Source organism: Mustela putorius, unplaced genomic scaffold (genome assembly GCF_011764305.1).
Source record: "Mustela putorius furo isolate JIRA1106 unplaced genomic scaffold, ASM1176430v1.1 tig00537293_pilon_pilon_pilon, whole genome shotgun sequence".
Lineage (NCBI taxonomy): Eukaryota > Metazoa > Chordata > Mammalia > Carnivora > Mustelidae > Mustela > Mustela putorius.
In genome coordinates, this window is record NW_025422431.1 from 2842513 (window position 1) to 2868198 (window position 25686).

General features: G+C 47.4%; 1 protein-coding gene across 2 annotated transcripts in view; it reads right to left on the reverse strand.

The window, feature by feature from the left end:
• DPYSL5 (dihydropyrimidinase like 5) overlaps window positions 1–25686 on the reverse strand; it is a 93528-nt gene that overhangs the window by 41690 nt on the left and 26152 nt on the right. For both annotated transcript variants that reach the window (XM_004765375.3, XM_004765376.3), the window contains exon 2: window positions 10976–11240. In XM_004765375.3, the coding sequence (XP_004765432.1) occupies window positions 10976–11236 (261 nt within the window). In that variant the 5' untranslated portion in view covers window positions 11237–11240. The remainder of the gene's footprint in view (window positions 1–10975; window positions 11241–25686) is intronic.

The following is a 25686-nucleotide window of genomic DNA, read 5'->3' on the forward strand; positions in this document are numbered from 1 at the left end:
GGGTAGAGAATGATGATGACACAAAAAAACTTTTGGGGGTGACGAATATGGCTGTTAACGATGATGGCTTCACAGTGTATACATAGGTCAAGATGGATCAAACTACACACTTTAAGATTTTATTTTACTTTATTTTATTTTTAAAAAGATTTTATTTATTTATTTGAGAGACAGAGACAAAGATAGCAAGAGAGAACACAGGTGGGGAGGAGAGGGAGAAGCGGTCCCCCTGCCCTGCAGGGACCCCAATGTGGTGCTCGATCCCAGGACCCTGAGATCAAGACCTGAGCCAAAGGCAGACACCTAATTGAGCTACCCAGGTGCCCAAGATTTTATTTTTTAAGTAATCTCTACACCCAACGTGGGCCTCCAACTTACAACCCTGAGATCAAAAGTCAGTCGCACACTCCACCACCTGAACCAGCCAGGCGCCCCTCAAACTATATGCCGTAAATACGCACGATTTACTGTATGTCAACTACACCTTCATCAATTTGTTGAGAAAGAAAAATTACATGGATTAAAACAAAAAAGGTGGTTTTCTAGATTACCAAATCATGACCTTCTTTATTCCATTCACACACCTCCCCCAAAACAAAGTTCACCGACATATATTGTTTAATTTTTTTTTTTTAAAGATTTTAGTTATTTATTTGAGAGGGAGACAGAGAGAGAGAACAAGCAGGGCGAGGGAGAAGCAGACTCCCCACCGAGCAGGGAGCTGGACCTGGGACTCGATCCTGGGACCTTAGGATCACAACCTGAACCAAAGGCAGATGCTTAACTGACTGAGCCACCAAGGTGCCCCTAATTTTATTTCTAAATATTAATTGAGAATACTGTGGAGAGTTCAAAAGCTACTTATGGGTTAGGAGTTGGATTCATTAATCTTTAGTGGTACTTCCAGCTCTAAAATTGTGTGTTTGTTTGAGCACGTGAGTGTGAATGTGTGTGAGTATGAGAGACAAACTCATCAGTGAGCGAGTTCTTACTATAGTTGGCCCACAGTTTTGTCTTCGTGTAGTCACTAATTAAGGATCATTATAGCTCCTAATTTTTAATTAACAAGAAGTATAAAAGGATCCGAAGGAGAAAAAAAAATGTGCTTGGCTGTGCTGATCACATGAGGGAATCATAAGGCTGAAACCACCAAGTGGAAAAGATTTGGCATCTACACACATTCCTACCTGTCCGACCGGACGTCATTCTAAGACGTGTACCTTACACTCAACACAAGACTATGACAGCTTCACATCAGAGGCAACTGAAGCAAGGTTTGAGAAAAGAGATATTCACAATTAAGATTTTTGAGGAATTCCACACGGTTATGTTCAAATATTTCTTGAACTATTAAAAAAGATTTTTTTTAAGAAAAGAAAAAGGCAAAAGAAAAGGAAGATCCATCATTCATGTACTATATGTATCACTGAAATATACATGCAGTACATGTGTTTTTTCTTCTTTATTTTCTCTTTTTAAACCCTAAAGGATGAGAGTATGAAAGCAGAACTTCTTATACAAGGCATGAAAGGTTTTCAGTATGTCTGGGATCACAGAGGAGGCGTTCCTTTCTATTCTTGAACCAAAGGTTTTAAGAAGCAATATCTCTGCAGAGATGAATTTTTTGCAAACACTCTTCTAGAAATTGACGAGCTACTTGGTCACCATAGGAGACTTTTTTCCAATATTAGATGTAGAATTTATAAGAAACAATTGATCTCCTCTTATATTTGTTCTAAGAAGGGTCAACCTGGCCTACATTTTGCCTGGCCAATTAATGTAGGTGTAGAATGAAAGTCGCTGGCAAGGTATTGTTAAAGTAACTGATTTGAAGCAGGGTATCTTTAAATAGCTCCTGATGCCTGCAGAGTTTATGACTGGCTATTTCTGCTTTTAAGAGAAAGAGAGAGGAGAGAAAATTATCTAGAAATCATCACCATTACTATTAGACTCTGTTTGAAATCTAAAACACATACAGTCGACTTAACAGTAGGAAGAGAATCCAACTTTTTAGTTCCTATTTGATGCCTAACAGTTTAATATGTAGGCTCATGAGGAAATGGTACAAATGTGTTTTCCAGGGCTTGGGAGCATGATCAAGTGATTGATTGATTTAATGGACCCTCATATAGGGCTTGGTAAGCACCAAGTATTATTTTAAGTTCTTTACAAATAGTAACTCGATGAACACACATAAGACACTATTATAATCTCCATTTCCCAGAGAAGAAATTGAGAGACAGAGAGAGATTAATTTGTCCAAATCACACAGTCAATATGGAGCTAAAATTCAGATTCTATAGTGGTCTCCCTGTGCCCATCACCAGCACTGTGCTGACATCCACCTGTTTCTTGAACATCGACTCTATGTTTCAAACTATGTGGGTCTGTGGTGGGTCATGAGTTAATGTAAATTATGGTCTGTGCTCCACAAATACTCTTCAATTTGGCCGAAAGACAAACTATGCAGGAAACAATCTGAAAGCCCCAAGAAGACAAATTATTTCAGCTGGCGAAGAGAAAGCAGGACCCTCGATTTGAATTAGCTGCAGGGAGAACATGGCATAGGCTTAGTAGGGTAGCCTTGAAGCGTGCCCTGGGGTGGTGGAAAGGGACGACCGCAGGAGTGGGGGACGTTCACAGGAAGAGAAACCCCCCTTGCGGATGGATGCCTGTGCAAGTGTTGGCAATGAGGACTGGAGGGAGAGGCAAGGTCGGCTGGGGAGCTGTCCAGGGTGATGACCCAGAAATCCCAACTTGATGTCTTAGACAACAGGGAGTTGCGACAGGTTTTCAGGTAGGAAAACAACAGGAAGCGTGGAGAGCTGTGAAGTGAAGGATGGCCAAGGTGATTTTCAATTTAAAAATTGTAAATATGGAGCCTTCAAAAGATTTAAGTAGTTGAAGCAAAATTGGTGGAGTGGACACAGATCAGGGCAAAATGTCTATACGCTGGCCATAGTTTTAGCACAGGATACCCCCAGCCCAATGGTAGGCACATGACTCCCAGGGAACCACGCCCCGTACAGTCCCCTCCCATGAGTGTGGAAGGGGCCCTGTCAATACACCATCACCCGGGTGTTTTGTTATACGATCCAGTTGACTTTAAGAAAGGGAGATGATCTCTGTGGAGCTGAGGCTCATCAGATGAGCTCTTAAAGGGTTGGGGTTCTTTCTGGCAAAAGAGATTCTAAGTCCAAGGGATTTGAATCAGAAGAGGGGTTCAAAGTGAAAGAGCCTCTGTGGCGGCTTTGACGATGGAGGGGGTACATGGCAAGGAATGCTGATAGCCTCAGGAGCTGAGATGGGACCTCAGCAGATAGCCAGCAGGGACAGGGGGACCTCAGCACTCCAGCGGCCAGCAACTGAATTCTGCCACGAGCACATGAGCTTGGCAGAGGACTGTGAACTCCATGAGAAAGCAGCCCAGCCGACACCTTGACTGTAGACCTTGTGAGACCCGGAGCAGAGAACCCAGTCCCACTGTGCCCGGACTTCTGATGTACAGAACAGGGAGCTAGCACGTAGGTATTGTCTTAATTTGTACGGAAGCAGCAGAAGATGAATACAGCCCTGCACAGGTGTTGGGTCCCCCTGGGAGAGGCAGGAAAAGAGACAACCTCTAGGGAAGCCACTCCATGAGGAGCCCACGGACATCTTCAGTGGGACTGTGGTGATTCTGAAATGGGAGAGGAGCCTAGCTGTGCGGATCCCTGCAAGCACCGCGGTGCAGGAGGGGTGGCGGGTCTTCGGGACGAGCAGGCATGGTGTGGCAGCAGCTGGTCCAGGAAAACAAGCTGGGAGGAGGGTACATTCTGAGAGAAGGTGTATCAGGGTGGCCTGCTGGCAAAGCCAGGGATACGGGCAGCACAGGCACTAGATGGACAGTAGAACAATTGCATTGCAAAGCCAAAGTGGGTGGATCCGAGAGCCTACAGACAGAGCCACGGGTGGGCCCAGGGTGGATGTGGGTCATCACAGCTGGGGGACCGACATAGATCATAGGCATACTCTGTGCTGGGCATAGTGAGAAACGTTTTTCATGTATCCTTACTTAATCCCCACAACACCCATTTGTAAATGGCAAAAACTGTCAATATCTAAGAAGGATGTTATTCCTCCTGGGAAAAGTGGTCTCTGCTACCACCACCATTTCAGGGAGGCAAAGAGCTCGCTCTATTGTCTGCCCAGTGCAAGTCAGTTCTGGGATGACTTCACCTGGTCCAGGCAAGTGTAGAGCTGTGGTGTTAAGGAGACCCCGCATGCAGCCCACCGAGAGGTCACAGGCTGTCTGAAAGGGGTGACTGTCCTGCTCTGGGTTTTCAGAATCCCTGAGGGGCATGGTGAAAAGACCCTCAGACAAAGAAACCTGCATTCAGGTCCAATGATCACTGGGACCTGGGGCAACTCATTCATTTTTCATCAGTGGGAGGGTGGAACTCGATTTCTAAGGTCCCTTCCAGCTTTTTACAGGAATGAAGACACAAGTGAACTTGAGAACATTGGTGAATAAGCAAGACCACAGAGGCGTCTGGGTGGCTCAGTCAGTTAAGCATCCGACTCTTGGTCTTGGCTCAGGTCATGATCTCAGGACCTGGTTTCCATGCTGGGCATGGAGACTACTTTAAAAAAAAAAAAAAAAGGTAAGACCATATGAGACTGAGTCCTGAAAATTTTTGGAGAGCTAAAAGACTGTAAAGACATTTTGGCCAGAATTAAACAGAAAGGTACAGAGTACTAAAATAAAAATAATAAAATAAAATAAAATAATTTAAAAAAAAGGGGAAGTGAGCAGCATTTAAAGGATTAATTCCAAAAGAGTACATTTCAAAGGCAAAGTAGAAAAACAATCTGCCCAATGGATAAATGGGTTCCTTGGTACGGATGCTGGCAGGCTGGACAGCAAAGGGAATTTATTTATGTCCCAGCCTGTCCTATCTCAGGACTCTGCCAGACAGAACCCAGTCCTCTGCAGTGAGAAAAGGGGAGGGAGGGTCAGGACCCTCCACTGGGGGTGGGATGCGGCAGGCTATCCAAACCCCTGCCACAGAACAGCCCCTGGGCTTGATCTCATGCTGGCCAAGCACTCTTCTTGGATTTGGCTTCCCTTCTAGGGAGGAATAGATGTCCTGCTGATGCTGATTTTGAGTTAATGGGCGGCTGTCTCTGTGACAGATGGCCCTGGCACAGATGAGAGGGAGTCTCTGGGCCCTCAACGAAGAGGGAGAGACCCAGCCGGACTTCTGTTTAATGACACCTCTACCACGGCCAACTTCTTACTCCCTGATGATGTCACTGGGATCCAGACAGGAGGGGAGAACACAGGGCCAGGGAAATCTAGCAAGTACAGGGGCTCCTGGACCCAGGCTGGGATCTGGGAGCCTGTTCATCGGACCCTGGACTGTGAATAGAAGGAGAGAAGCAAATAAATAAGACTGGCAAGGACAAGGCAAAGTAGCCCGAGCTTCAAATGGGATTCAGATGGGACACAGATGCCAGCTTGACAGCAGGAGTCACAGTCAGGACAACGTGCTTCTAGGAGTGAAGAAAGTTCCTTGGTAATCCACCTGCCTGGGTTAGAATCAGCAGGAATGCTTTCCAAAAAAAAAAAAAAAAAAAAAAAAAATGACAGAGGGGCACCTGGGTGGTTCAGTTGGTTGGGCAGCCAGCTCTGCATTTCAGCTCAAGTCAGGATCTCAGGGTCATGGGATTGACCCCCTGTTGGGCTCTGCACTCAGCAGGGAGTCTGCTTGGGTTTCTCTCTCTGCCTCAGCCCTTCCCCCCATTTGCACCCTCTCTCTCTAAAATAAATAAATCTTAAGAAAAACTCTATCGATGGGGGAAGAGGCAGACCTAGAGATACAGATTTCACCGATCTGGCATGGGTCCTGGACACCGGTGTCTTAAAAAAAAAAAATCCCCCAAGTTATTATTATTTTTTTAAGATTTTATTTATTTGAGAGAGAAAGAGAGAGAGCCCAAGGAGGGGGAGGAACAGAGGGAGAAGGAGAAGCAGACTCCCCACTCAGGAGGGAGCCCGATGCGGGGCTCAATCCCAGGAGTCTGGGATCATGACCTAAGCTGAAAAGGCAGATGCTTAACAGACTGAGCCACCCAGGCGCCCATCCCCGCGTTCTTCTTCTTTTTTTTTTTTTTTTTTAAGATTTTATTTATTTGAAAGAGATCACAAGTAGGCAGAGAGGCAGGCTGAGAGAGAGGGGGAAGCAGGCTCCCTGCTGAGCAGAGAGCCCAATGCCAGGACCCTGAGATCATGACCTGAGCCGAAGGCAGAGGCTTTAACCCACTGAACCACCCAAGTGCCCCTCCCAGGGTTGTTCTAATGTAGTTTGTTTCCAAGGGTTGAAAACCACTGGCCTCGACAGTGGTTCTTAATATATTTTTGGAGGGAAAAGAGGCAGAAAAGGCATCTGGGAAGCTTTTCCCAATTGCCCATGCCTGCCCCCTCCATCAGCATCTTAGTGAAGGGGCTGTACCTACAGGTTAAAAAGCCTGATTCTGATCTTCCACCTCGCTGCTGCGGAGTCATTGGTGTGGTGGAGCTTCCAGGGCCCGCATTAACATTCTTTGTTATGTAACATCAGCTCCACACAAGAGAATAAATGTAACTTATAAGTATCTTAAGCAGAATAATAATAAAAGACCTCATGACCTCACTGAAATCCTGGACCTTTATAGACACAGTTGTGTTACTTGGCCTCCCTCCTCCTTCCCGCCCCCTGCCTCCCCCCTGCCAGAGATAAACGCCTTCTTCAATGGGGTCTGCGTTATTAACAAGCAGGTGGTCTTGACGCTTTGCTTCCCGGAGACCGTAGGTTCTGGGCCGGGGGAGGGCAGGGCCTGCAGGTTGGGAGGGTATAAGAATGCGGGGAGGAGGATCAAGGGCCTGGCTGTAAACACGGGGTGCAGAGCCCGGGGAGCCAGGCAGAGCCTGCCACAGCCTCTGAAAGCAGGCAAGGCGTTTATTAAAGTGCTAGAGAAATCCCTTTAGACCCAGTACAATGGAGACCCAGATGCTCTCGGAAGAGCCAGGCTTTCAACTGTTTTGTTTTCCCAGCCCCGGCTGTCGCTGCCAAATTGACAGGCACGCAATAGCTCAGGGGGTGCAGGGTTCAAGGCTCCGCAGATCTGTCGGACAAGAACAAAAAGATGCAACTTGATCTCTCTTTCTCTCTAGGCTAATCACTAGGGTGAGCCGTTCCTTAGGATTAATATTCTATTATAAACCCAGATGCTTAAAGTGAATCAACCGCTACTTTCCTTCTAATGTATACAAAGTAGGTCAGCGTCGGTCTAGCTGGGAGCACAGCCTCTGAACGAGCACCACAGGCTGTGTGAATAATTAAATGGACACGGGCCCCTGAAGTGGCACTGCAACAGGAGCACTTTTTCTGTCCCCAGGAGACTGTGGGTGCTCCGAGGAAAGAGGGTGCCCAGGTGCCGGGCTGTGGGAGCACCAAGGGAAGGGGAGATTGTTAGTGGAGGTGTGGGAGTACCACAGCAGGAAACCAGCTCTTGGGAGGCCAGGAAACAGAGGCAGAACTTGGGGCAGGGTCTACAGATGGGATCCAGGGGAAACTGAGTCCAGGGGAAACTGGGGGAGAAACCACGCTCAGTCTGAGGGCTGGGGCACAAGGACATCACGATCCAGTCTTGCTTCGGGGATGGAGAGAACAAAGGATAGGTTTAAGGGACACCGGTGGCCAGGAGCATGGCTTGGGACCCATGGGCCCTTAAACACTCCACAACTTGGGACGCCTGGGTGGCTCAGTTGGTTAAGCAACTGCCTTCGGCTCAGGTCATGATCCCAGCGTCCTGGGATCGAGTCCCACATCGGGCTCCTTGCTCCGCGGGGAGCCTGCTTCTCCCTCTGCCTCTGCCTGCCACTCTGTCTGCCTGTGCTGGCTCTCGCTCCTCTCTCTCTGACAAATAAATAAATAAAATCTTTAAAAAAAAAAAAAAACAAAAAAACACTCCACAACTAGAGCCTGACACCGTACAGGGGCTTTTCTGAGTTTTCCGGAAGAGATGCATGTGCTGAGGTTTCCATCAGCTATAAAGAGCTAAAGGCTCTCTGGGGAAAAGCTGTCACTGCTGCCTAATGAGGTCCCAACAGAAGACGATGGGAAAAAAATAAGACGAAGAAGGCCAGTGTGCCCTCTGAGAAGCTAGTAGACAGCATGGTGACAGCGTGGCATCTGACCTTGGACTAAAGGTCTCCCGGGTGGGGACAAAGCCACAACTTAGGGTGCCAGGTCTGAGCGCACTACAGAATAGCCCTCAGGTGCCTGAGTGGCTCAGGCAGTTAAGCAACTGCCTTCAGCTCAGGTCATAATCCCGGAGTCCCAGAATCAAGTCCCACACTGGGCTCCAAGTTCCAGGGGCAATCTGCTTTTCCCTCCGACCTTCTCCTTGCTCATGCTCTCTCTCAAATAAATAAATCCTCCCACCCCGAAATGGGTGCGTCCATTTGGGGAAAGAAGGACAGGAACATTCACAGCAACTGTGACTAGCAACCCCCAACACCCATTGGTAGGTACCACGTGGGACATCAAACTGCAAAGCACTAAAAGAGAGTAAAAGTACAACATGAATGAAATTGCACAAAATTAACGTTGAGCTAAGGAAGCTAATGCAAAGGTACAAACTACCTAATTTCATTTACATAAAGTAAACAGTCAGAACCCATCTATGTTGAATATACTAAAAACTATTGAGTTCTACACTTTAAATGGGTAAATTGTATGGTGTGTGAATTATAGCTCAACGAAGCTGTTTTGGTTTCTGCTTTTTAAACTCTGGTATTACAAGTCAGGGTAGTGGTTATCCTTGGTAGGGTGCAGTGACTGGGAGGGGGCATTAGGAAGGACTTAGGTCTGCCAATGTGGGGCCTCTCGATCTGGGCGCTGGTTACAAGGGTGTGTCCAGTGTGACCATTCCAGATACTCAGAATTTGTGCACGGCTTGGTACTCAGGCTATGCCTCAAAAAAATAGCAATGACAATGGCCACAAAGCAAACAGGCCTGGCCTGGCTCCAGGACACAGGGAGGGGGAACTGGATATGCTCATTCCCTCTGGAACCATCCTGCTACTAGCATATCTTGGGAGAGGAGCCTGTAAAAGTTGATGGGGATAGGATGCCCTGTTTCATCAGTGAAGCATCACCCACAGGTCCTGGGGAATTCTCAGAAGAGAAACCTCTCTTCTCTGGGCTCCGCCAGAGCAGGTGGATTTGGCCCCACATGCTAGAGTACTAGTCCTGGGAGCATCCTTGTCTCAGAACAGGCTAGGCCACGGCCACTGTGACTCCTCCCAGCCCAGTCTTTCAAGGATCTGGTCTGTTGCTCCTGGACTTGGGAAGGGGGGATGTCTTGGGAGACCTAAATGGCTAGCTGCCTGAGATGGGCCAGCCCTAGAACAGTGACCCCAAGGCCAGCATCTGCTTGCCCCAGCCAGGCTCCCTGAGGGTGGGTTTGGAGAGCCTTGTCAGTCACTGGAAACTGAACCCCCAGGAAAATGGATCCTAGCAGGAGACACCTGAGCATGGGAGAAGGGCTCCCTGAGAACTCCAGGTAGAACAGAGGTGGGGTTTTAGGGTGCAGAGCCACTGGGGATTTGAGGCTGTGGGCCAAAGTAGGACAGAGGGCTAACTATAGTATAGTTAGTCCTGGGGAGTGTTAGAGGCCAAAGCCTTTGGAAGTCAGACAGCCTAAGGGGCTGCCTCCGGGGTCAGACACTTGTAGTCCTTGAGAATCTGATTTAATTCTGCATTTTGCATTTAACTGACTGAGTGGCTCAGTTGACTCTCTGACTTTGGTTAGGGTCATGATCTTGGGGTCTGGGCTGGAGCCTCATGTCAGGCTCCCTGCGTGGCAGGGAGTCCGCTTGTCCCTCTCTGTCTGCCTCTTCCCCATCTTATGCTCTCTCAGTCTTGGACTCTCTCTCAAATAAATAAACTCTTTAAAAAGAAATCTTTGTAGGTGACTCTGATGGATAGCTGGGTACAGAGACCCAAATAGATAAACATCATTCACTGATTCACTTAACAAACATTGACTGGGTAGCTACTCTGGTTCCTGGTCAGGGTCAGGCTCTGGGAAGGCAGAACAATATGGTCAGGTCTTAAGAAGACCTTAAGAAGTTCAGTGTTCACGGAGAGTCTGGCATGGGACAGATAATCACAACGCAGAGGAATGGCAGCGATAACAGAGGTTATGGGCACAGAATAAGGATAAAAGAACCCACATGTGACTCTTTTCGCAAATTGTAATTTCTTCCTAATTCATCTGTTTCACAGGCCTGAATTTTTGTGTTTTGCATTCAGGAAAGTCCAGCAGCTCAGGCCCAGCTCAATGATTGTAAATATTGGTCCATGACCACTCGAAAAGAGGCCCACCACCAGTTTTTTTTTTTTTTTCCAGCTGTTTTTAAAAATAATGAGCAAGCTAGGAGAGATAATACAAGATAGCTAGCTACGTCTGTTTCATAATCAACTGCCATTAAAACCATCTAGAAGAGGCATATCTCTTTGTCTCCATCTTTGGGGAATTTATTTAGCTTATTACTCATAAGGGAGTCCATCAGATCCATACCTCACTCCCGTCACACACATGCACAATAACAAACACCAGCGAATTCTCTTCTTCTAGGCCGGCATGACATGACACAGAAACGTAAACGTAAAATCAGTGTCCAGCCTCAGTTCATAGGTAGTAAGTGATGGGATCAGTAAAACAGACCCGCATTTTTCAGCCCGACTGCTTTTTGGTAGTCATGGAGATCTAGGACATCTAGCCTGGAATTCCCTATGTCAGTTGCCACAGTGGCCCCGGGAGAGCCCCCTTCTCCTTTTAGCAACACAGGGGGGGCCATCCTGTTCACTTGGGTCTAGGCTGGAGCAGCCCCACAAACGGAAGAAGCCAAAGGGAAGGCACCTTCAGCAAACAGGAGCATTACCTTGGTCCCATGGTAGAAGTCGTCCACACACGTAGCATTCATGAAGGTCTGATGGAAGTGGGTGCTGGTGTCAATGCCTCCAGGGATCACCAGCTTCCCAGTGGCATCGATCACCTTGGCCCCGCCAGGGATCATGAGCTCACGGCCCACCTGCTGGATGATGCCATTCTCTATGTAGACATCAGCCTCGTGGGTGCAGTCATCATTCACCACCTTGCCTCCCTTGATGAGAATCCTCACGCTGCCTGAATTGGCAAGCATGTTCCTACGAAAGCAGAGAGGGAGGCACTGGTCAGGGTCAGAGTCCCGTATCACTGTAACCAAGGTCCCACTTCTTCCCTTCAGAGCCCAAACTCCATGGGCAGAGTAAGTGAGCAGGGAAGGGGAGGAAGTTTCTCCACAGCCTAAGAACATCGTTTCTGCAGTCGACTGGGGTCCCAAGTCTCCCATTGGGATTTACTGGGAAGCATGACACAGTGGCAGTGAGGAGGAATCTGGGGCCCAAAGAAACATCAGTGTAGGTTCAAAAGCATTTCCATACCCACTGGGTTGTTTTATTCTTGAAACAACCCAAGGAGCTGCATTTTACCAATGAGAAAGCGAAAATTGCTAAGTAAGGAATCAATGGCTTCTAAGCAGCCAAGTCAACCCAGATGCTTTGTATGACCAATGTCCCCATTACACCATATGGTCCCAAAGATAGCAGGGGCTCCGGGAGCATGTCTCTGTGAGCCAAATTCTCTAAGCCTTCCCGTTGTTTAATTCATGTCATTCTTCAAACGAATTCTGCTTCAGCTCACCCTCCCATCCTTCCTCAAGGCTACTACCACACCGAACCCCACAGCTGGCTGCACACTTAATTAGCTCATCTGTAGAGCTTTGGAAAAGCACCTTCACTCAAGCCCCAACCCCAAGATTCAGCTTTACTTGCTCCAGATTGGGTCCCCCAGAACCACTATTTTTAAAAAAGCTAGAGAACTTTACCATATGCTTAAAGAACGAATGCCAATCTCTCGCAGAAAGGAGAAGGAAACGTTCCCAACTCATTTTGTAAAACCAGTATTACTCTGATACCAAAGCCAGACAAAGACAGTACCCAAAAAAGAAAACTATAGAGTAATATCCCTCATGAATATAGATACAGAAATTCTTAACGACATATTGGCAAGTGGAGTTCAGCAATATGTAAAAAGAATTTTACACCATGCAAATGGGGTTTATTCCAGGCACACAGTGTCGGTTCAATATTTGAAAATTTAATCAATGTAATCCACCATATTAACAGGCTAAAGAAGAAAAATCACATAATCGTACCGCTTGATGCAGAAAAAACATTTGACAAAATCCAAACATCTATTCATGATCTCCCTCTAACCCTCTCCCCTCTCGTGCTCTCTCTCTCTCTCAAATTAAAAAAAAAAAATGAAATGAAATAAAAGGCATATAGATCAAAAAGGGAAAAAAATAAAACTGTCCCTGTTTGCAGATGACATGATCATCTTTGGAGAAAATTCCAAAGAATCTATCAAAAACAACAACAACAACAACAAAAAACCCTCTTAGAACAAATAAATGAGTTTGGCCAGAATGCAAGATACAAGACTAACATACAAAAGGTTAGTTTTTCTATATACTAGCAATGAATACATGTGCATGTAAAAAAATTAAAATGCTTAGACATAAATCTAAGAAAACATATACAGGATTTATATGCTAAAAACCACAAAATGCTGATGAAAGAAATCAAAGATCTAAGTGGAAAGACATACCATATTCATAGATTAGAACACCCACAGAGTAAAGATATCAATTTTCCCCAAATTGATATATACTGTTTAATGCAAAAATCTTTTGTAGATAGAGGCAAGCTTATTGTCAAAGTTTATGTGAAATGACAAAGCTAAAATAATTTTGACAGAGGCGCTGGGTGGTTCATTGGTTAAGTGTGAGCCTTCAGCTCAAGTCATGATCCTTGGGCCTATGTCTGGCTCCTCGCTCGGTGGGGAATCTGCTTCTCCCTCCCTCTCTGCCTCTCCCTCTGCCGGGTGTCTTTCTCTCTCTCTCAAATAAATAAAAATTAAAAAATAATTTTGACAAAGAAGAATAAAATGGGAGTAATTAGTCTACCTGATTTCAAGACTTATTATATAGCTCCAGTAATCAAAGCTGGGTGGTACGGATGGGGGATAGATACAAAAGCACTGGAACAGAATAAAGATCCAGAAATAGCTCACGGTCAGTATGGGCAACTGATTTTTGACAGAGGTGCAAAAAAATTCAATGCAGGAGAGATAGTCTTTTCAGCAAATGATGTTATCTTACACAAAAATCAACTCAAAATGGATCATTCCCTAAGCGGACCTCTTTTGACCACTAACTATATACTCTTCCTCTTGGAGCTGATTCTCCAAGACCTAATCCAATTATCCCCCTTTCTAAGAAGCCTTCCCCGACTCTCTGCCCCTTCATGGACTTTATGGTCCTGGAGCCTCTCTCCACCTGTGTGCTAAGGTTCTCAAGGTCAAAAGCCTTATTAGTGATCATTGTTTCTGTTCCCTCTTCAGCCCCAGCCTCCAGTACAGGATACTTGAAACCAGTGAACAAATGAAAGAATGGCCTCATCTACTTGTGGTACCCCAACACAACTGAAAGGCTTCAAGCAATGAGTAGTAGTAGGCCGTTATGTATTCGTTTTCTGGGTATGTCTGGGACAATGCTCAGCTTTCATCCCTTTTCCAGTACCGGAAATTACTGTGGACAGAGCAGAGGGCCCAACAGATTTCCTCTTATTCCTGTCATTTCATTTGCCTGCCACCAGGTAAGCTGTGAGGAGGCTGTCTCCCAGGATGAAAAGGCCTTAGAACCTGTTGAAGGAATATCTCTTGTAAGGAGATGGGTCAGCTAAATGGTGATCTTAGCCTGCTCTCCTGGACACATCTGGTTAAGCAATTTTTGTCAAGCTGACCAGGCTGGAATGCATGGAAGTCCCGACACCAAGAAAGTTGGCTGGGACCATTCAGGGTATACCCTGAGGCTCTCCTGCTGTTAGGAGAGGCCAGTCCCTTGTGGGGCTGCTGCTGGGGGTGGCGCTGGGGAACAGGACAGGTGGTGGCAGTGAACCCTGTTCCCTTACACAGCAACAGCTGTTTCCCAGGAATACCTGCTCCCCTCCCCATAGGTGTCAGTCCAACCTCTGGGGAGAAGGGGCCCTTCCCTGAGTGAGGAAGGTGGTGAGCAAAGAGGCCGTGGGGAGTCAGGTGACAGAGATGGGAAGATAGGACAGTTGCTGCCACAAGCTCATTGTCTGAAGTCAGATGAAGCGGAGTATATTTGATCTTTTGTCCTAAAATCTGAAAACTGGAGTTTTAATTTAATATGCAATTAGGAAATGAATTTCTTCACAGGTGAGGGACACAACCATCCTGGCCAAAGGAAGCCCAGAAAGGCTGACAGATGCAATCTCCCTCTCTCCCATTACACAGCCAAGGCCAAGGGGGACCGTGAAAGGCGACTTCTCAGTTCACACTATAGGGAAGTGATGGTGGTGGTAGGGGTGGCCGAAAGAAGATACCCCCACTTCCAGCCCCCTGTGCAAATATATAATCCTCACCTTTTAAAACTGCTCTAGGGCAAGAGGAAAAATAGCAGTATTCATGCTGAAAAACCGCTTATTGCTTATGTCAGTGTTGTAAAGGGAATATTGATTTGTTTTAGAGCGCACACCTGAAGGGCAGGGGGAGGGGGGTCCTTGAAGGGTGATGTGATAATGAATTACTGGGAATTCCCATCTGAGCTTTGATGCGGGTATCAAACCCCGAGGGTGTCTTCTTCAGTAGAAATGAGAGCAATCGCTCTTAGTAAGCTAACGCCCCGTGCCCGGCACACTTCACACGCGTTCAGCCATGCACCAACTAACCCAGAGAAGTAGGAAGCTTAGTCTCCTTTTTAAAGAGGCGGAAACAGAAGTTTTGGAAATGAAAGACCACGCAACTCCGCAAGAAGGGTCAGATTCATAGTCATGTCTGGGTTAACAGAAAGGTTATCAGAGCTGGTTCTGGGTAGAAGAGTTACAGGGGATTTTTATCTTCTTCATGGTTTTCTGTATTTTCAAATTATAATAGGATAAAATTGGGTCCCCCACCCAAACTATCTTTTTCTTCTTTCTTGCAGAAATCCCTGACAGTTAACCTAGCTCTGAAGGGACTAGATTCCCAGGATAACCTCAGAGGGAACTCCTTTTCATAACTTAGGGGACCCTATTAATGTTAAAAATCAGTGCACACCTACTGTCTACTGGGGTCCTCACTAAACCCATCATTTTCCTTGGGATACGCAGCATGATTGTGCCATTATCGCCCTGGGATGGCTGAGGCTTAGAAAAGTTAAAGGAACCATCCTCAAGGTCACACAGCAAGTTTGCAACAAAGTAGGGACTGAAAGCCAGAGGATGCCCAGAGCTGTTGTGAACTGAATGTTTTGTTCTTTCAAAACCACACCGGGAAGCCCTGACCTCCAGTGTGGCCGCATGTGGAGGTGAGGCCGCTGAGGAAGTTTCTCAGGTTAAATGAGATCACAGGGTGGGGACCGGATCTCCTTATAAGGAGAGATGCCATAGGGCTCGGCCCCCTACCCACCACTAGGCCTTTTCATAAGGACTGAAAAAAGGCCAAGTGTGAATGTAGCCTAGCCATCTACCAGCCAGGAAGAGAGTTCTCCCAGGAAACGGACCACATTGACACCCTCATGTCAGACCACTAGCCTCAGAATGGTGAGAAAATACATTGTTTTATCAGCCCCCCTGTCTGTGGTATTTTGTTATGGCAGCCTTAGGGGAAAAGAGCTTGTGCTCCTAGCCATGGGCCATATTGCCAACACGGAGGGGCGCTGCCTGGTGGAGCCAGTTCTCCAGCCCCACCTTCTGGCAGACATCTAGCTTCAGAACACACTAGGGTTACGTGTGAACAAAAATGAACATCTTGTGTGCCCTACAATAGTCTGGAACCTCACTCTCTTCCAGTGTGAAGCACCAGACCCAGCCCTGAGGAAGACACAGGCCTTGCTCTCAAGAGCTTCAATCTCATGGGTGACAGAGACCCAAACTGTGTTACAAAGTGACCGACGGGTAATGGGACGCTTCTTGCCTAAAAACTAAGTTACCAGGGATTGGTTTAAACCGGGTGTGTCTCACGTAGTACCAGACGCCAGAGCTGAGAGTGAGCGGAGTGGTTTGGCGACAGTGGGATGCTGGTCTCACTACACCAGTATACCCGCCCCCACGCTTCTCTGGATTTCCCAAATTGTCTGGCTGGCCAAGAAGTCTCATCCTGCCCAGTCCCCCTCACCAGTGAGGTTGGCATTCATTACGCTTCTCACCTCCCCCAGTAACCTCATTAGCACACAGTCCTCCAGCTCTCCTGCTAGTCTTTGCTAAACTAAATGAAGAAAAGATGTTCCTGGCATCGTTTTCTGCAGCGAGCCTTCTGTCTGTGTACGTACATTTGTGAACATAATGCGGTGAGGGGGTGGGTGAGTGGGGAAGACACCTTGGCCCTCTTAGAGAGTCCCTCGGGAGGGAAAAGATTTGAGCATGAAATACACGAAATACATACTCATGAGCTCCTTAAATGCCACTAGCTATGATTGTCTCTCCCTCCATATTCAGAAAACGTTCTTGTCAGGTGGTCACCGTTGGTATCCGTTTTACTAATTTATGGTGCTTCAAATCACTCATTTATTCCAAACACAGTTACTGTGTAGACAGAGCCAATATCGGCCCAATGGTTTACTACACAGGCTGTGAACTGAACGTTTGTATCAGCCCCAAAATTCCTATGTTGAAGTCCTAGTCACAGTGTGATAGTATTTGGAGCTGGGTCTTGGGAGGGAACTAGGTCATGAGGGCAGAGTCCTCAAAAGCGGGATTAGCACCCTTAGAAGAAGTGACAGGTGATCTCTGACACCCCCCCACCTCCTTCTCTCCCTCTACTCCGCTCCCCCGTAGCTCCCACCCCCTGTGAGGATACAGAGAGAAGGCAGTCATCTGCAAGCCCGGCGGAGAGTCCTCGCCAACAAGTGAATTGGCCAGCGCCTTGATCTTGGACTTCTTAGCCTTCAGAGCTGTGAGGAGTAATTTTCTATGGTTTAAGCCACCCAGTCTATGGTATTTTTATTACAGCAGTGCGAGCTAAGATACTACATTAGACAGAAGTGAACATTATAATCAAATCATCATTAAGTAACAACTGTGCCTTAAAATAAATGTCACCTCCTTTAAGGACTTCTGGCTGTATCCCACATCTCCATTTGTCTAATCCAAAACTTTGATCACCCAGCTATTTCGTCTATGCAAATGAAAGAATTCAAACCACATGGCTGTCCTCCCAGGCAGAAATGGAAGCATGCCAGGGAGTTAAATGGTATTAGAAGGAATAACTCAGAACTATGGAATTCTAGAGCTGAGATTCCTCAAGACTACCCTGACTACTCCTTCAGTCCTTGGTCTCCACCAACAGTGACCTTGAAAAGGAGAGGCAGACAGGACTGAGAGGATGCAGGTACACTGCAAATGTGCAGATCTTAAGAATTCTACAATTTATGTGGGGAAGCAATGATGCCTTCCACAGCAAGATGGGTATCTTTGATACGCCAAGATTTAACCAACTGTACGCGGTATATATTCCCCCATTTCCTAATTCTGTGGCATGCAGTCCTTATGTTTCCAAACCCCTGCTGGGTGAAAGCCAAGGTGATGCACGAGCTGGGGGAGCAGCACTGTATGACCCAGGAGTGCAGTGTCTCCCAAGAAAGCCTTTTTATGTTTAAAACAGTGACAGTGACTGCTGTTTGCTATCTAATAATTGTCTTGCTGGATAAAGGACAATTTCCCGTACTCCCACCCTCCTGCTGCTTACCGCAGTGAGCCGTTCCAATGCAAAACTGCACAGGGGACACCTTGCCGGCTGGACGGTCAAGGTCATGGCAGATGCTGCTTCTCATTCGTGAAACACACACAAGCTCAGGCTCTTAGAAGGCACACAGCATGGTCCTGCCAAGGAAATGCCAACCCGAACACTGCGTCTTGCATTTGCCTGCTTCTGTCATCACATTCCCCAGCTCCCCTGTGCCTGCAGTGAGGTGTGAGACGCAGAGAGCCTGCAGTCTGGCCCGCACAGCTGCCTCCTGCCCGCAGCTCAACTGGAGGGGGCCAGGGACTCCGGGGCTCCACAAAGACTCGTGGGGCCAGAATGGTGCAAAAGGGATGCTTCCTGCAGAGAGACCTTAAAACAAACTTGATAGGAATTGGGTCTGCATGGGACGGATTTCCTTTTGAATAGGGGCTGGTTTAAGACTCCCATTTCCTCTTCCAGTCCAGCCTGCAGAAGAAGGTGTGATTTTACAGACAATCGGTTCGGTCATTGTGATATCAAGGCACATACATGGCAAGCGCACACAACTGCCCTTGGGCACGAAGGATCCACAGCGGGTAAGCCAACCCTAATGGCCGATGGGCTGCTAACTCGTAGGGCAGGGGAAGCCAGCTCTGGTGGCTGGGGACACACTGAATGGTGTGGCTTTTCCTTTGCTCCAAGCAGATAACATTTGCCAAAGGACCAAAAGGCAATATTGGCAGCGGTTAGTAAAAGAAAACCAAAACATGCAGCTATTTTTCTTCCTCTGATCAATATATAGGAAAGGGTAACAGAACGGAACTGGGAGAGCCGACCCTAAAAGGGGTTGTGGGGGCGGGGGGGATGGGAGTGCTTGTTCTTGTACTTGTAGCATCCAGTGATTCCCCCGAGATGAAAAATGAGAACAGATGAAAGGCTGGCCAGAACACAAGAGCCAAGAAGGGAAGTTTGAGGTGAGTGGGCAACAGCGAAGGCTTTAAGCTAATACATATAATTTTTTAATAAAGTGAACTGCCTTTCTAAACAGGAAAACACTAAACAATTCCTAACTAATATTAAAGCAAATATAATTTAATTTTTAATTGGCTTTATCAACTCTTGAGTCGATATAAAATGGTATTTATAACACCCATGTTGGGTATAAAGCAAAATGACAGACATCTGTGACCTCTCTATCGTCTCTAACCCTGCAGTCCCGCACCTCTTTCGTTCCAGCCCCTCCCCACCTGCAGACACAACCACTGTCCTAGTCAATTTGTAGGAACTCATGAAAATAACAACTAGGTGTCAAGTAAAAATAAAAAAGGCAAGCTCAGAGTCATTTCCGCTGCACGAGCTCTAACCATGTCCCAAGATCACACTTTACCTGCCTTATGACGGACTTCTTCAGTACCTGGGACTCTGCTTTCCAGGGTAAGCAGGAATCCGGAAACTATTCTATGCTAATGAGGGTGTGAGGGCATTTCACATCCAAATGCCCATGGACCATTCCATGGGAACGGTCCACGGGCACAAACACGCAGCCTGTCCAAAACCAGCTGCGCCATCCCTTGTCACCCACCCAGAAGCCCGAGACTCTGCCTAGTCTCCTCTCTAACCAGGCCAGCATTGGCATTGAGGGCTGATCTGAATGGTGGGCCTGGTTTGGGTCACCCAGGAGTTTTGTACAAAATGTTTGGAGAGATTCTGGAGGTAGAACCTAGCCGTGGGGAGAGAACTGGGGAAGGTAAAAGGGCAGGTTTGTCTTTCATGTGGGGCTCAGGCATCTTCTGGAGATCCAGAGGCAGAAAAAAGCGCCTATCAAGCCAAGGGGTCCCACATGAGGGGGCGGATGCTCCACGGGCTGGGGACGGTCAATGTTACACCCCGAGGAGAGACACTGGACCCTTCGTCCTGCAGCCATAAGCCACAAGAGCCCAGCACTGAGCCCACACTAAGAGGACAGGCCTGCAAAGGTGACCCGATCTGGCCATGGGATGGATGTGAATGTGGAGAACAAGGGATTGTTCTTGAAGAAGCGTAAAGAAACAAGGACAAAGGAGCTGCTATCAGGAAAGCCCGAGAGGTGGGCGGGCCTGGCTTCTGGGAAGGCGTCTTGTGAACCCAAGTGGGCCGAGTCCGTAGGCTAAGATGGAGTAAGAAGTCTTAATCCCAGGGCTTCACTGGCCCAGCCTGGTGGGACTCCACCAACAGGGCACAGAGGGGAAGAGTGAGATTCCAAGGGATTAGCCCAAGAGAGTAGTAAGAAATGGAGCTGCAGACCATCTGTTCGAGATTAGCTGTGAGAGAAACCGACCACTGTGGGAAGGCCAGGCTGACAGTAAGGGCGAGCATGTGTGGCGTCGGGATCGAAGAGGCCTGCTGCGTGGGGACACGTGTGTGACCCTCAGCGCGTCACGGCCCCTGCGTGCAGCCTTTGGGTCTGGCCAGAAACCTTGCTCCTTTCAAGTGCTCCCTGGCCCTGGAGGCTTTATGTTGGAGGCTGGGGGAGACCAAGTACCAGCAAAAAACAGTCAAGGGGAGTAAATTCCTTTCTGTAAGCCCAGGGCAGGGAGGTGTACACACACTGGAGATGAGAAGCCCGGCCTGCAACCGAGGCCTCAGCCAGAAACCACCAGGCTTTTGGGACCATCACCACCATAACCCTTCCGCAGGCGGACCTTCTGGCGGATTCCTCAGCCCCGCTGTGCTTTCCCCGCTCTCGCCAGCTGTCGGCAGGCCCCAGAAATAATTTCGTCAGCTCTCTTGGAAGGACAGCAGCTCCAGGGCTCCGGCGGCCCAGAGTGGCTGCTTCGTAGAATGCCAGCCAAAGGGCGGAGTGGCCAGCACCCACTGCCAGCAAGAGGGAGGGGCAGCGATGCTTCTGGGTCTGAGACCCATCCCCCACCCCGTCCCACCCAGCCCCATTCTCAGGTCGGGGGTGGGGAAAGTCACAAGTAGGGGAAGAGAACGCATTTTCCTAACTATAGAAGTGTCCCAGGGCTGCTCGGCTGGCTCAGTCGTGGAGCATGTGACTCTTGATCTCAGGTTGTGAGTTTAAGTCCCACATTGGGTATAGAGATTACTTAAAAATAAAATCAAAAGAAAAGTGTCTCAAACCTGGGCTACCTGATAAGGTCAAGATTTGGGATAGAGACTGAGTGGAAACACATAAAAATTCTACATTTTCTCTTTTAAACTAAAAATGAGTATGAACTAACGACAGCTACATATAACATCTCACAAAAAACTGAAGCCACAAAATAGTAAATACAGGACAAATCCACAGAACATTCAAAACCAGGCAAAACTGAACTACAGTGTTTAGGAGGTATATAGTCATAGGAAGAAAAAAACCAAGAAAATCAAGGAAGTCAGGGTGGTTGGTTATCTCTGGGCGGCCAAGGCAGGGCTGTGTTTGGGAAGGGACACATGGTGGGAAGCTTCTTGAGAACGGCAAATATTGAGGTCTCTTCCTTGAAAAGGATGGGAGTTACACAAGTGTTTGCTTTAAATTACTCTTTAAATTAGACATATTTTCTGCACTCTTCTGTATGTATCTCATAAAACACTTAAAAACTTTAAAAGAAGCATTGCATGTCAGTACACGGAAATGATATGCTAGGTGTTGCTGTAATTATGTAAAAACATCGCACACAAAGAACAGACCAGGTGGGAATAAATAATGAGGTCTGTGTTGATTGGGATAATAGGTGATTTCACTCCTCTAATTTTTCAAATTTTCTGTATCATATTATATTGATTTTATAATATAAAATAACTACAGTAATTTAAAGCCACCCAAATAGTTTTATCCTGTTCGGAAAAAAAACAAAAAACTGAAATAAGGTGGAAAACATTCCATCTTCTTTTCAGGAAACCTTGCTATCCTACTGCCATCTCCTGGAAAATTTCCTAAAAGGACTGGGCTTTAGGACAAACCAATTTCCTTCCTTATTTCGACTCAAATAGATTTCAGAAGGACACAGACTTTTTTTCCCCTGTGATGTAAGACTCTGGACACCTCATCTTGGGCTAAAAATGTGTTTCCACCTCTCCCTCCCAGAAGCAGTGTTTTTACCTGCCATTGACTTTATACCCAGAATGCTTCCGCCTGGTCAGTGTCATCCACTTTCCTGTGCCTGCGTCTTCAGCTGCCTTCTTATGAACCTGGCTCGCCTCCATCACTAAAGCAAATAGGTATTTTTACTTTAACCCAGAATTCTGGAGCCTGAAGAGCAAATCTCACCAGTGTTTGCTACAATACATGACTGATGGTATCCAGCTTTGCGGAGCTGGGCACCAAGTGGGGGAACACTGTGAACTCTGTCACCTCCTACAGGAGACCCGTTCTCATGGGCGACACCCCCAGGCACATGTGAGATCAAGTGGACACTCTCCAGAGACTTGAAGGCAGGACTGGGGTGAGAATGGGCAGCTTCCTCCACCTGGGGAGTAAGGCCACTAGCCTGATTGTGTCTGTATCCCAGCGGCCTATTTTAGAGCAGCAGATGGGGCAGGAAAGGGTGTGAGGGGGTAAGAGGAGGATACGGAGCTACTAAGGGGAGGAGCAGTGCCCTGAGCACTGAACTTGGCTTTGCCCCTCTAGCCACATGACTGACTGCCCCACGCAGCATGTTCTCAGCTGTCAAGTGGATGTCAACACCATCAACACCACATTGTCATCACTGAGCTCTGTGTGACAGACTCTGATGCAGTTTCAAAGAAAGCTTAGAGCACCCCAGTGAAGTAGTTCAACAGGATAATCCCCATTTTATGGCTGAGGAAACTGCGTTGGAATCCATCCATATTAGACTGGGGCTCCCCGATGGCAGAGCTAGGCTTCATTTTACCCTTGTAAGTCCCTGGCACACAGAGGGGCTCCCTAAATGCTAGCTGAAGGAAGCAAGGACTGGCCGAAGGAGATAGTGGGCTAAGAGCGTTACAGAGTGTTAGCCACAGTAATGGGCTGTGAGCAATGGGACGGAAGGCTTCTCCAAAGAGAGCTCCATGCTGGCTGTGAGAGGGTCTGGTGCAAAGCCCAGGGCAGAGGATCAAAGCTGGGCATTGTCTGGGTTGAAAAAGAAAAAAAAAGTGGCAGAATAAGCAGGTACAGGCTGGGAAAGGCCAAGAGGCTAGACTGGACTGAGCAAGCAGCTTGGGGAGCCAGGATATGAGGTCTAGGGGTGCAGAGCAAGAGGCCCAGCCCTCTGAATGAGACCCACTGGGCACAGGATGACCTGGAGCACTCAGAGAGGGACCCCGAGGCTGGTCAGGGGATGAGCACATGATCTGGGGGCTGGGCTTCCTGCCTTTTTACTCACACAGGTTGGATGAAGGCTGGGAGAACAGCCACGGTGGTAATCCAGGCGGGAGGCTGCAGTGGGTTAAACGGATGGTGCCAAGGGAACAGATGAGGAAGGCAGGGCCGAGAAAGGGCTGAATGCTGGTAGGCTGCCTGGAGGAAGGGGAAACAGACTGGGAGAGACGAGAAGAATGGAAGCACGGGTGAGCAGAGCAGAGAGCTGGCGGAGACAGATGGAGACCAGCTGTCAGGGCATGCCTGGGGTTCACAGAAACCCAGTGATGAAAGCCGATTTCAGCTTCTCTCTTGAGGAACGCTTCAGATCAGTCAGGTGACGGCAACTGACCCAGTCACCCACGAAGGGGATGGCAGGACTGGAGAGAGAACACCTACTAAATGGTAGTAAGCACCAGGGGCCGTGAAGGCTCTTATCACTGTGACATTTAATTGAAACAACCTCACCATTGCCCTTGGAGATGGTGGGCCGTCTCTACTTGACAGACGATGGGTGGAGGTCATGACCAGCCAAGGTCCCACAGCTTCATGGGAGGGAACAGCAGCAGCAGTTTATTCTAAACACCAAATAATACAAAGATCAAAAGGTCTGGACTGTGCTGATGGGCTGACATTCTGATTTTGAACACTTAGGAGACACCTCAGACAAAACACTACTAGAGCACTATCTGTCCTACTTACTAAATCTGTTTCTTACCCATCCTCTTTTCTCCAGACGGACTGCCTCAGTTCGGGCCTTACTATCTACCTGCATTTAGCTATCACTCTTACCTGGAGGCTTCTAACTGGTCTCCCAGATTCCACACTGTGGAATCCTCGAGTTTGCTAAGATGGCAGTCGGGTCACAGAGGCGGGCTTAGCACCCACTATACTAAGCGCCAGATACCGCACCATGCCCTAGGGAGCTCAGAGGGTTGGAGTGGAAAGAGAGGCATACCCCAAAATCTGTGAGTTAGGAGAAGCCTGTGTCAGTATCAGGAAGGGGGGCAGGGGGCAGCACTTACCACACACCGGGATGGAGGACTGCTTCTCAGAGGAAGTGCCTTTGAGAAGAGCTCTGACAGTTGTTTAGGAGTTTACCTCGCTGGCGAGGGAAGTAACACCTGAGCATTCCAGCCAGAAGCAGGAAGCGGGAGCAGGAAGCAGAAGCAGGAAGCAGAAGCAGGAAGCAGAAGCAGGAAGCGGAAGCAGGAAGCGGAAGCGGAAGCAGGAAGTGGAAGCGGAAGCAGGAAGTGGAAACAGGAAGCAGAGCAGTGTGGTCTACCTGGGAGCATTCAGGATGGCTGGTGTGTCTGATGAGCTGAAGGGAGCCCAAGCCATTCAAGGCCTGAGGGGATGTGCTCCCAGCAGGGACCAGAAGGATTGCAGGGAGGGCAAGCCAAGAAGTGACATCATTAGATTGGCATTTTACATAAAAATTCAAAGGGTAAAGTACTAGAAGAAAACATAGAAAGATATGTTTATAAATTTGGATGGGTTGTGGCTTTTTAAGCATAATCCAAAGCCAGACACCAGAAAAGAAAAGATCGGTACGGGTAGGACTACATTAAAAAATAAAAGCTGTAATATATCCAAAGATGCTGCAAAATACATTTAATAAAGACAAAAGCTGGTTAGGACATGCTTGCAGCATCCAACCAAGGACTATATAGCTATAACGTTTGTAAACAACGTTTATAAATCTTAAGTATGTAACAAGAAAGACAAGGACTCCAGAAAAAATAGGCAAAGGATATAAACAGGCAACCCCGGGGTTGGGCAGGACACAAACAGCTAAGATGCAAATGAAAAGATGTTTGTCTTTATTAATAATCAAAGAAACGCAAATGAAAACAATGAGATTACATGTTTCACCTATTGTAATGGCACAGAAAAAAAGAACAATGCCCAGAGGGAGAAAAGCAAGCCTCCCATACCCTGTTCCTAGGAGTTCGAACTGATGCAAGCTCAGCGGAAGGAAATCTACAAATCTACACGAAAACTTAAAATCTGGGTTTTACATCTAAGAATTTCTTCTAGGAAATAATTGGACCATTTCCCGAAAATGTATCATGAGGGTATTTTGTTGCAGTGTTGTTTATAATAGCAAATACTTTGAGAACAAGCTTAAGGTGTGTCAATGCGAGGGCTGTTTAAATAAATAACGGTATATTCACACAATAGAAGGCTATGCAGCCTTTGCAAAAGTAGATCTTTACTTTTTTAAAAGATTTTTTATTTACTCATTTGAGAGAGAGAGAGCACAAACAGGGGGGAGGGGCAGGAGGAGAAGCAGACTCCCTGCTGAGTTGGGACTGGACTTAGCGGCTTTGATTCCAGAACCTGGAGATGATAACCTGAACTGACCTAACCGGAGCCTGAGTCCACCTGCCCTGAGCCTGAGTCCTAGGCAGATGCTTGACCACCCAGAGGCCCCTCACATAGATCTTTAAGTACTGACATGGGATGTTATCCACCAGACAGTACTAAGTGAAGAAAACAGATTATAGAACAGGACTCATGGT